Source organism: Ursus arctos, unplaced genomic scaffold (genome assembly GCF_023065955.2).
Source record: "Ursus arctos isolate Adak ecotype North America unplaced genomic scaffold, UrsArc2.0 scaffold_22, whole genome shotgun sequence".
Lineage (NCBI taxonomy): Eukaryota > Metazoa > Chordata > Mammalia > Carnivora > Ursidae > Ursus > Ursus arctos.
Window position 1 is genome coordinate 59,318,802 of NW_026622897.1, and position 11,259 is coordinate 59,330,060.

General features: G+C 51.3%; 2 protein-coding genes across 7 annotated transcripts in view; one reads left to right on the forward strand and one right to left on the reverse strand.

Annotated features, from left to right (window-relative positions):
• Window positions 1-6,175, reverse strand: part of FHIP1B (FHF complex subunit HOOK interacting protein 1B) — a 163,120-nt gene extending 156,945 nt beyond the window's left edge. For 2 of the 6 annotated variants that reach the window (XM_057316920.1, XM_057316913.1), the window contains exon 1: window positions 5,528-6,175. The gene's annotated coding sequence lies outside the window, so the exon portion shown is untranslated. The remainder of the gene's footprint in view (window positions 1-5,527) is intronic. The other 4 variants (XM_057316917.1, XM_057316921.1, XM_057316924.1 and 1 more) reach the window with 3 other exon arrangements.
• Window positions 6,176-6,286: 111 nt separating this feature from the next.
• Window positions 6,287-10,972, forward strand: SMPD1 (sphingomyelin phosphodiesterase 1). The gene is made up of 6 exons (XM_026486177.4): window positions 6,287-6,794; window positions 7,698-8,470; window positions 9,017-9,188; window positions 9,623-9,699; window positions 9,905-10,050; window positions 10,214-10,972. Exons 1-6 carry the CDS (start codon window positions 6,495-6,497, stop codon window positions 10,621-10,623), a joined length of 1,878 nt encoding a protein of 625 aa, XP_026341962.1. The 5' UTR covers window positions 6,287-6,494; the 3' UTR covers window positions 10,624-10,972.
• Window positions 10,973-11,259: the final 287 nt, after the last annotated feature.

Consider the following 11,259-nt stretch of genomic DNA (forward strand, 5'->3'; position numbering starts at 1 on the left):
GAATTCTGGGTGGGGAGAGTGAGGCTGTATGAATAACAGTAGATGACTATAGGTTTTTCTAGGGACACTGAATTCTGTGAGGGTTTTGTTTAGACATATCAAAGTGTGTGTGTGTGTGTGTGTGTGTGTGTGTGTGTGTGTGTGTGTGAGTGTGTATTGAGAGAATAAATGTATGACTTCCTGGCAATAAAAGGAGCCAAGTCACCATCTGTTAAGTCAATGCTCCCCACATCTTCCATGGGAGGTTAAGGGAGATGGGTCAGGGAAAGGATTTTCAAAGTTTCCCACAAATTTTCCTTTGGCCTTCACCTCACCTCAGTGAGTTCCTCTCCCCTGGCAATGGACACTATGAATGGGGCATGGAGAGCGGGGAGCTCTGGGAGCTGGGCCTCATTAAATCAATGATGGTCAATACAGATGGGAGATGCAGTTTAGAAGGATGGCATCAGATACTAAACACTTCCCCCACACCACACACTGCTCCAAGCACTCTGGATCTCACTGAATCCTCCCAACAACCTTGTACCATTATTATCTCCATGTCATCAAGGAAGAAATCGAAGCTCAGAAAGTGATGTGTTTTGTCTAGGTCACACAACTAGTGAGCAGCAGAGCCAGAATTGTAACCCAGGAGACTGAATCTAAAGCCCATCCCCTTAGCCACTGTCCCTACCACTGAGGGTTTTGGACACACTGTTGGAATTGCCTATCAGAAGACTCCATTTCCTCAGGGTCCATGTCCTTAAATTCATAGATTCCTAGCTCTCGGGTACTCCCTAAAAAATCCACAAGAGGGGGACCTCCTCCCATCAGTTCTAGGCTGCTGAGGGGAATTATGGATTTAATTAGCAGTTTCACAGGCAGCTAGAAAGGTGGCTGGTTACCTGTATACAATTTGAACAGGTTTCCTGACACAATGGAACATTCCCTAAGTGAGAACCTGATCCAATTAGCCCAAATTAATTAGGAAGTTCTCTGTCCCAACCAGGAAGCCCATATTATCCCTCTGCCAACCACTCTCCAAGCCTGGCACCCAATTTGCTATGGAAGAAGGAGATGTGTGAGCCTTAGATCTTTAAACAGCAGGCTCCTCTCCCCTTCCCCAAGTTTTACCCATTGTCTAGTAGCCTGGAAGCCTCCAAAATACGTTTCAGAGGTTACAAAAATCCAGATAAAATAAAGACTAAAGTTGCTTTTACCATTCTCATTCCTAGACCCACAGAGCTCTGCTCATAATAACTCATAGGCCAGAGGATGCCTGAATTGAATCTAAGCCCTTTCTTAAGGATTCTGGGGACAGGAGTGCAGTGGACACTGCTATGGGTCACACAGTTTCCCCGTAAGGAACGAAAGACTGTCTCCCAGCTGCTGGGGGTGCTGCTGGAATATGGCCCTCAATGATGAGCCCACCCAGGAACCTCCACCTAGGAAAGCCACCTCACCCAAGACCATATCCTCTTTCTGAGGCATCATATGACTGGTCAGTTTGGGAGGGAACAAAGGCCCAGTTCCCTTGATTCAGCCTAGAACACTTCTGAAAGGTCATCTCAGCTTCAGAACTCACTGTAGGGTTGGCTGAGACCTGTACAGAGACTGCATCAAAGTTCATCCTCTGCCCCGTTCCACTTGCTTCCTTTCCTTCACAGGTGGTGATCCTGAGAGTACTCCCTAATAAACCTCGGGCAAGTTCATCTCCATCTTAGGGTCTGCTATTGGGTCACCGAACCTGCAGAAGCTGGTGCCAGGAGGCTTTGAGAAAGCACACGGCAAGACGGGATTTTGGCACTGGATCCCTCGCCACCCAGCCCACAAGGACCCCAGCACTGGTCAGGTGGGCCTGGAGAGCCCCCAGTGAACTGGGATGGTATGCTGGTGGAAAGAAATGCACTGGCTGGGTCAGTACATCAGGCTTTTGAGAAACATGAGGGAAATCCTAACTATAAGAAAAAGGGAATTGAGTGATTGCAGTTAAGCTCAACTGATGCTCTAGAAAAAAGTAATGAAAAGTTTAAAATAATTTATCAGCAATTAAAAGCATGGAAAAAGTGATGGCTGCACCAAGTGAGGCAGAAATGCCATCCCTGGGGGGCGCCTGGGTGGCACAGCGGTTAAGCGTCTGCCTTCGGCTCAGGGCGTGATCCCGGCGTTATGGGATCGAGCCCCACATCAGGCTCCTCGGCTATGAGCCTGCTTCTTCCTCTCCCACTCCCCCTGCTTGTGTTCCCTCTCTCGCTGGCTGTCTCTATCTCTGTCGAATAAATAAATAAAATCTTTAAAAAAAAAAAAAAAGAAAAGAAAAGAAATGCCATCCCTGACAGGAAGGATAAAAAGGCTCAGAAAGTGGGTGTCAAGAATGGATATATTATATAAGGTCGGAAAACTCATGAAATAACTGTGTTCCATGGGATACACAATTTTCCAAAGTAATAAGGAATGTTTAGTAAGAGCAGCACCAGCATCACTAAGAAATTCCATAATGACTCTCCTATGCAGGCCAAGGCTGATGGTAGGAAACACCACTGCTGAGCTGGGCTCACTGACAGCAGTAGAAATAATAGGACTTTCCTCCCAAAACAGAGGCTAGGGGACAGCATATAATCATTAGAAACCCATTACCATAGGCCCAATAGTGTGGGCTCCCACTTAGCAAAGCTGATACGGATTTCTGACAAATGTCAAATGTCTAACCTGCTAGCAGCAAAAACAGAAGCCAAATCTCCAATATGGCACCATACCTTGAAGAGACCAACTAGCCTCTTAGCATAATAATATAATTATTATTATACACTGGATTCCTTTCACTCCAAAAGGTGAAGCAATTTGTTTTGTCAGGAATAAATACATATTTCAGGCATGGTTTTGCCTTTACCGCCCACTACGATGCAACCATCACCATGCTCCAAGAACTTATAGTGTTTGAACAACAGGCATGGGATCCCATCACATCAGACCAAGGACCCAGTCTATAGCAAAAGGGGTATAAAGTGAGCACTTAACTAGGGGACTCACTGGTCACATTACATATCACATCACCCAGAAACCGCCAGCCTGATACACCAATGGAATGGGCCGGTGAAGGCACAGCTAACGCATAAACTTGAAAGTGAAACCTACAGAACACGGTGCCATCTTCCAGCATGCGCTGTCCACTTTAAAACAGGAACCTTCATATAGTGCTGTGTGCCCAACAGACAGAACTCATGAGTCCAGAAACAAGGGAGGAAGCAGGAACGGCCTTCTTATCATTACTCCTGTGACCCACCTGGGGAATTTGCACTTCCTGTCCCTACTACTCTAGGCTCCACAGGTTTAGAAATCTTGATTCCCAAAGGGAGAATATCTCCAACAGGGGACAGAGTATGGCTGCCGCCCAGGAACTTGGGGCTCCTTGTGTGAAGGTACCAGCAGGCAAAAAGAGGCATTACCATCGTGGCCATAGAGTGGATCCTGATGACAAGAACAGAGGAGGCAGGGCAGCTGCTATGCAAAGGAGATATAGGCTGTCCTGATATAGCTACACTAACTGTAATTCTTCGCACAAGCTTTCATTTTCTAAATTTCCGTCACGAAGGCAGACTCACCTGAATGCTGAAGGAGTTCCTCACAGACCTTATATGAAGAAATGAATCCAAGTGGCACATGAGGTGGATGGACTGTGGTGGACACTGTCATTGTCGCCTGGTCTCCCTTCAGGAATGAAGGACTTATTCTCCCGGCTGTTAAGAGTGCTCTCAACAGAAAGTCCTCAGCTGTCAGCCCCCTACAGGGGTTTCCCCAAATGAAGCAAGCCCCCTCTTGCCATTTCAGGACAATTCTGAAGGGTCATCCCAGCTTCAGAACTCCCACAGGATCCACTGAGGTCTCTACTGAGACAGCATCAAAGCTCAACCTGTCTCTCTACGCAATCCTGCTACTTTTCCCTTCCTTCCACAGCTGTAGATTCCAAGAGCACTTCCTAAGAAATCTCTTGTATGTTCATCTCTGTCTCAGAATCTAATTCCTGGAGAACAATGTCATCTGTCAGGGGAAGAGGAGCTTTTAATCACCTACCCAGAAGGATAACGGTGTGTGATATGCAGCAATGATGGGGCCACCAAGAGCAACTATATGAAACACTGTGAGAAAGAGAAGTGGGGAAATGAGCAAGGAGGGAGTGAGCAAGAAAGATGTTGTGAAGGAGATGGATGTGAGCAAAGGAAAGAACCTCCTGGGATAAGGTCTTGGAGAACAGATGGAATTTGGGCCCTAAGGGTCATCAATGTCCTCTTATGTAGGAAGGACAGAGACTGAGAGCAGCAACAGTTAAGGAGAAATGGGGCTATTTGAAGTCCCCTTCTTAATAACCATCTAAAGATACCCATCTTGCTGTCCATCAAGATGGACCTTAACTCTCCCCGTTGTGTCTCCCGATTCTCTTGTTAATCTAATGTTTTTATTGGCATCTATAAGACCCAAGAGGGGAAGCTTAGACAACAAATTTGATAAGACTTCTTGGACTGTTGCTTGATTTTGCAGCAGAAAAGCTACATGGGGGTGGGAGGGCCCATGCAAAAGTGGCCTGCTTAACCATAGCGTTTACCATCATCTGGGTAATGGGCATATTCAGTGGGTGAGTATAAAGCCAGGGTCATCATAAAGCCAGTCCCACATGGCTTGTATACGAAGCAGATCAGCTGTTTGATGTAGGGCATTCCACTTGGCATTTATAGGGATTGTTTAGAGTCTCCCTTGTGAGGGTAAACAGACCTCACAGTGGCTTTTATCCAATCCAGCAGCCTGGCCATTTCCTCAGGAAGAACCCTCTGTGTATCTGGATCATGTATAGCCATCTGGACTGTTCCATAGTAAGCTATGGGTCCTGTAACAACCCAAACATGCTCTTCCATTCTGAATATATAAAAACAAAGATACTGCCCCTAAATTAGTCACACTCACAGTCCATTTCAGTAAAGGTTCTTCAGGAAGTTGACACTAATCTACAAAATAAAACAACTCTCTCACCTTATGCCTCCTGGTTTCAGTAGTTTCTTGGTTTTGTCCTCTTCCCATATGGCCTATCTTCTTGTGACCAAAGTCTTAGAGATACTCTGTTTTCCCCACATAATTTTTCCCTTTGTGGGTAGATTTGAGACTAGTGGCGAAAACCCAGACCAACGGAAGTCTGCCTAGGGGGTCCACCAGCAGTCACCCTTCATTAGCATACATTTAGGTGTGATTGAAAAGGGCTTGTATAAATAACAAGGAAATTTAAAAGATTTTAGGAGCTCTGTGCCAGGAACAGGAACTGGAGACAAAGACCAAATATATTTCTTATTATACCACAATTACTCTGAGATGATGAGGAAAAGAGTCACTTGAAAGAAATTCTCAAAGGAAAGAACTGACAGGACTTGGTAGTTCTGGGCCTCTTGCAGAAGTACTCTAGGAATTAAAGAGCTCGGGTTTTCATTGCTGTTCTGCCACTTAACTTCCCCACGCTTCATTTTCCCCATCTGCAAAATGGAAGTATTAGTAGTATTATACTTACTTCTTAGGGTTGTTCCAATTGAAGATAAGTATTATAAAGTGTCTGGATCCATGCGGGAACATGTATAGAGCTCAATAAATGTTAGCTTTCATCATCATGGATACACGGGGATGGAACACCCAAGTTCTAGTACCCGTTCCTGGCTCTCCTGGCTGTTTGCTCTGTACCCCTCCTTAGTCACGTCACCATCTCTGGGCCAGTATCCTCATCTGTAAAGCGAATGTGTGAGTGTCCCCACGAGTTCAGGGTCCCTTCCATCAGGAAAAGTCTGCATCAGATGTGACTCAAAGACTCTCAGTCAGGGTGATTCAAGGGTGCTGGTGCCAGTGGCAGCACGTGGGAGATGGAGGGGAGGCGCTCTCTGCCCAGGGGCAGCACACTCGGCGACCTGCTTCGCGGCGTTCTCCCCCCGCCACCCTTCCCGTGTGGGCGGCCGAGTGGAGTACCGAGTGGGCCTGGCAATTAGCTACTCCAGGAGTTTCGTCCAGGTTTGGAGAGAGGAGGCGCCTAGGAGCCTCGGCGAGGCTTTCAGCGACCACACCACAGCGGCTCCACCACTTGCGCGTGCGCGGCTGCGGCGCCCTTCCGCGGTTTAGACCGCAGGCAGCTTCCCTCCGCCCAGCGGCCTGCGCAGCTGCAGGCGCAGTCGCGCTCGGGGCGGGGACGGAGGCGAGGACGGAGCGGGGGCGGGGCGGGGCGGGGCGGGGCGGGGCGGGGGCGGGTCCCGGGAGCCCTGGGTTCTCTCCGCCTCCCCGGCTCTGACAGGACTCCTGGCAGCGGCGGCCATCAGCTGCTGGGGAACAGAGGAAGAGGAAGGGGTGGAGCTGTCTTGCCGCTGGACGCCGAGCCGTCACCGACTGCAGCGGGGGCTAGTCAGCTGTGCCTGGCGCTGCCCGGCCCCTTGAGAGCCAGCGCCTAGACCGGCGGGACCCGGACAGGGGAACCGGCCTGTCTAGGAACTCGGGCAATGCCCCGCCACGGAGTATCTCCCGGCCAGGGCCACCCCGGGTGCGGCCGGGAGACGGAATCGGACCGGTCCCGGGGGTCCCCCAGACTGAGGCTCCTGTGGACAGGCCTGGCGCTGGCGCTGGCCCTGCCCGACTCCCTGGTTCTCTGGGCCCCCGCCGGGGCCCACCCTCTTCCCGCCCAAAGCCATCCCGCCAGATTCGGTCGCTTAGTGCCCCAGCTCCGCAACGCCTTTGGGTGGTGGAACCTCACCTGCCCAGTCTGCAAAGGCTTGTTCACCGCCATCGACTTCGGGCTGAAGGTGAGCGCTTAAAGGGGCTGCGATCGAACAGCCAAGGGGAGCGCTGGCGGGGGCAGGGGCGAAGGAGGTGCTGGGCCTGGGGTCCTGAAAAGCAAACCTGATGGGGAGGCTGGCCTCTACAAGCCTTCACTGGATTTGCTCTCCTTTAGAGACACCCATGACTGCACACCGCCACCACTGTGACCTTGCGAAGTAAGGAAAGAGTGCAAATTGTATGCCGGGCACTGCGCTAGCCATTTTATCCAGGTTAAATCAAACCTGTGAGGTGTTTCATTACAGTTGTTATCTACATTTTACAAAGGAATAGAGTCTGGGAGAGGTGAAGTCACTTGCCTAAGGGCACACAGCTGGTGGCTAGGGGAAAGGCTGGGACTCCTTTCCTTGTATATCTGACACTGAATTCCCTGTGCCTTAAACTTGGCATCTCTAATCCAGAGCACCAGGCCTTGTACTCCAAAGGGACTTGAGTTCAGAAACATCCAAGGGTGTGGAACTAGATAGGGATGCCTTGACCCTGATGGGATTATGATGAGTGCTAGTTGGTAGGTGAGCTTTGCAGTGCTCTCCAGGGCCTGCCCCTGTGTGTGTCCTCAAACTATGGACAGAGATACTACCCAGTCCAAATTTCAGGGCACTCTGCAGACAGCGCCTGAGGACTCAGCCGGGCAAGCAAAAGGCCTGAAATGCCACTGCCTACCAAGGGGAAGAGGAAGTACTGTCCTGGTGCTCCCTGAGAGGGCAATATCTATGGGAGGCAGGGAGTGCATTGAGGTCTCTTCACCATGGTGGCATGAGTCCAGCCTGGCCCCAGTTTGGAAAGGGAGGTGCAAAGTGTGGTAGCCAGGGTTTGGCCTGGTCCCTGTGCTGTCTCTGACCTCTCGTCACTGGTTCTTCCCACTACAGAAGGAGCCCGGTGTGGCCTGGGTGGGCTCCATGGCCACCAAGCTCTGCAAACTGCTGAAGATAGCACCGCCCACTGTGTGCCAGTCAGCTGTCCAGCTCTTTGAAGATGACATGGTGGAAGTGTGGACACGCTCAGTGCTGAGCCCGTCTGAGGCCTGTGGTCTGCTCCTGGGGTCCACCTGTGGGCACTGGGACATCTTCTCATCTTGGAACATCTCTTTGCCAGCTGTACCAAAGCCTTCCCCACAACCACCCAAGCCCCCAGCCCCAGGCGCCCCCGTCAGTCGCATCCTCTTCCTCACTGACCTGCACTGGGATCACGACTACCTGGAGGGCACAGACCCTGACTGTGAGAATCCGCTGTGTTGCCGCCAGGATTCTGGCCTGCCACCTGCCTCCCGCCCAGGTGCTGGATACTGGGGCGAGTACAGCAAGTGTGACCTGCCCCTGCGGACCCTGGAGAGCCTGTTGAGCGGGCTGGGCCCTGCTGGCCCCTTTGATATGGTGTACTGGACAGGAGACATCCCCGCCCACAACGTCTGGCACCAATCACGTCAGGACCAGCTTCGGGCCCTGACCACCGTCACAGCCCTTGTGAAGAAGTTCTTGGGCCCAGTGCCTGTGTATCCTGCTGTGGGCAACCATGAGAGCACACCTGTCAATGGTTTCCCTCCGCCCTTCATAGAGGGCAATTACTCTTCCAGCTGGCTCTATGAGGCAATGGCCAAGGCATGGGAGTCCTGGCTGCCTGCCGAAGCCCTTCATACCCTCAGGTAGTTGAGGTCCACGGAAACCCAAGAAGGGAAAGGTGGATGATAGTGAAGGGGGCAGAGGACCTGGGCATTACCTGTGACTGTTCTAGCATGAGTCAGCTCTCCTCATTGGTCCTCCCTGATCTGACCCCAACTCCACCTCTACCCTTATATCCAGACACCCTCCCTCACAGGGCTGACAGCACACCCTCTCCGTAATGGTCTGTGTCTTTGCTCATGTTGGCCGACTCTAAAATGCACCCCCCACTTTAACATCCCAACTTTACCAGGCCAGATCAAATTCCTTGTGAAGGGCCTTTGCTTCCCGTTATAGCTCACTTTTTTCTCTCCCCTGAACTCCTAGAGCCCTTAGCCCTCTGAGCCCCTTCACCTCAGTCACATGGGCCTTACAATCAGTACTGTTTTTTTGGTCTCCAGCTGGAATGTGAGCTTCTTGGTGGATGTCCTGTGTGGCTCTGCCCTCCACCCAGATGCTTAGCACAGGACTGAGCACACAGGACCTGGATTATGAATGAGTGTTGACCCTTCGTGTTCACTTTGTTTCAGAATTGGGGGGTTCTATGCCCTTTCCCCACGTCCTGGCCTCCGTCTCATCTCTCTCAATATGAATTTTTGTTCCCGTGAGAACTTCTGGCTCTTGATCAACTCCACAGATCCTGCTGGACAGCTCCAGTGGCTAGTGGGGGAGCTTCAGGCTGCTGAGGATCGAGGAGACAAGGTGAGGGAAAGCGGTGTGAACATGGTGGAGTAGGTGCTGATGGGGTTGGGGGAGAAGCAGACTCTTTGTGACCAGACTCCTATCTAGACCAGAGCACCTGTGAGCAGAGAAGCTTGGTTTTCTGAAGCTCCCAACAGCAGTGTTCCCTGGGAGTTCAGCTCCTGGTCCCCCTTAGAAGCCCTTTCATTCATTCCCCCCCTCTGGCCAGCAATGCCGGCCATTGTAGGAGATGAGTACCAACTCTTCCTGGCCAGGGCTGCCTGGACCCCTCCTTGCCCTTACAGCCTTTCATTCATTCATTCATTCATTCATTCATTCATTCATTAAATTTGAAGATCTAATGGCTTTATTGAACAATTCATGAATCCGGCAGCATCCCATCTAGCAAATAGGGGGGCATTCTCCTTGATAACCTTCCTTAACTCTCTCTGCAGGTACATATAATTGGCCACATTCCCCCAGGGCACTGCCTGAAGAGCTGGAGCTGGAATTATTACCGAATTATAGCCAGGTAGGAGGGAGATGGGGAGATGGGGAGAAGGGTGGATGAAAAGTCTGAAGGCTGGAAATCCCTTTGAGCATCTTATCATTCCTGCTGCCCCACTGGGGTAGAGAGGCTACTTTCTTCAATGTGTGGAGAAAGAAGCATCCCATCTCCCCAGATCTCCTCCCCTCTCCCTAGAACCTTCTGAATGTAATTAATGTCTTTGGGCCAGGTATGAGAACACCTTGGCTGGTCAGTTCTTTGGCCACACCCACGTGGATGAGTTTGAGGTCTTCTATGATGAGGAGACCCTGAGCCGGCCACTATCTGTAGCCTTCCTGGCACCCAGTGCCACCACCTACATCGGCCTTAATCCTGGTGAGTGAGGTAGAAGGGAGTTGTTGGGATAGAGGAAGTTGGTGGGATAGAGGAAGCAGAAACAAACTCAGAGCCAAGGCTGGCAAGGGGCAGGTGGGACATGTGACCCACCCTGGAGTGGCCTTGGCTCCTTCCCTCTCCAGTCAGCCCTCCCTCCTTGCAGGTTACCGGGTCTACCAAATAGATGGCAACTACCCGGGGAGCTCTCATGTGGTCCTGGATCATGAGACCTACATCCTGAACCTGACACAGGCTAATGAACCAGGAGCCACGCCACATTGGCAGCGTCTCTATAGGGCTCGAGAAACCTACGGGCTGCCCAATGCGCTACCTGCCGCCTGGCATGACTTAGTGTACCGCATGCGGGGTGACACACAGCTATTCCAGACCTTCTGGTTTCTCTACCATAAGGGCCATCCGCCCTCAGAGCCCTGTGGCATGCCCTGCCGCCTGACTACTCTGTGCGCCCAGCTCTCGGCTCGCTCTGACAGCCCTGCTCTATGTCGCCATCTGGTGCCGGATGGAAGCCTCCCTGATGTCCAGAGCCTGCGGCCAAGGCCACCTTTCTGCTAGCACCCCCAGGGCCCAGAGTTGGGAAAGTGGAAATCTTAGGAAAGAAGCAAAAACCCCAGATGACAGCTGTGGTAAGAAGAGCATCTGGGCCCTGAACACACCAGGGAAACAGGACCTTTTCTTTCGTGGAGCTGGTTTGGCTAGATACAGGAGAGGGCAGCTGCTCTGCCTGTGCCCATCATCTAAGCTGCCCTGGGACTGCTGCCTTTCATGGCTGTGGAGCAAAGGTCTAAGTTGGTACTGCCCTAGAAGACCAGACAGGAGCTGTGCTGGCCAGCCAGGAACCCTGTACTGCTGCTGTTGCCTGCTTGCCAGGCTGTTAAAATAAAGATCAAAGACTTGGACTCCAGACCCCTCTGTGACTGTCCCTCTTTCTTCTTTTAAAGCTGGGAGAGCAGGATGCCTGAGTGGCTCAGTCGGTTAAGCCTCCGGACTCTTGGTTTCAGCTGGGGTCATGATCTCAGGGTTGTGGGATCGAACCTCAAGTGGGGCTCTGCTCTCAGCTAAGAGTCTGCTTGGAATTTTCTCTCTGCTCCTCCCCCTGTGCACACTCTCTCTCTCTCTCTAAAATGAATTAATAAAATCTTTTAAAAATAATAAAAAAAATAAAGCAGGGAGGGCAAGGTGGCTTTGGGA

What these genes read in the sequence shown, in the direction of transcription:
- SMPD1 (XM_026486177.4), top strand. Translation starts at nt 6,495, where the DNA reads ATGCCCCGCCACGGAGTATCTCCCGGCCAGGGCCACCCCGGGTGCGGC. An exon ending in GAAGCCCTTCATACCCTCAG is followed by an intron (nt 8,471 to 9,016) that starts GTAGTTGAGGTC and finishes ACTTTGTTTCAG; the next exon opens with AATTGGGGGGTTCTATGCCC. An exon ending in TATTACCGAATTATAGCCAG is followed by an intron (nt 9,700 to 9,904) that starts GTAGGAGGGAGA and finishes TCTTTGGGCCAG; the next exon opens with GTATGAGAACACCTTGGCTG.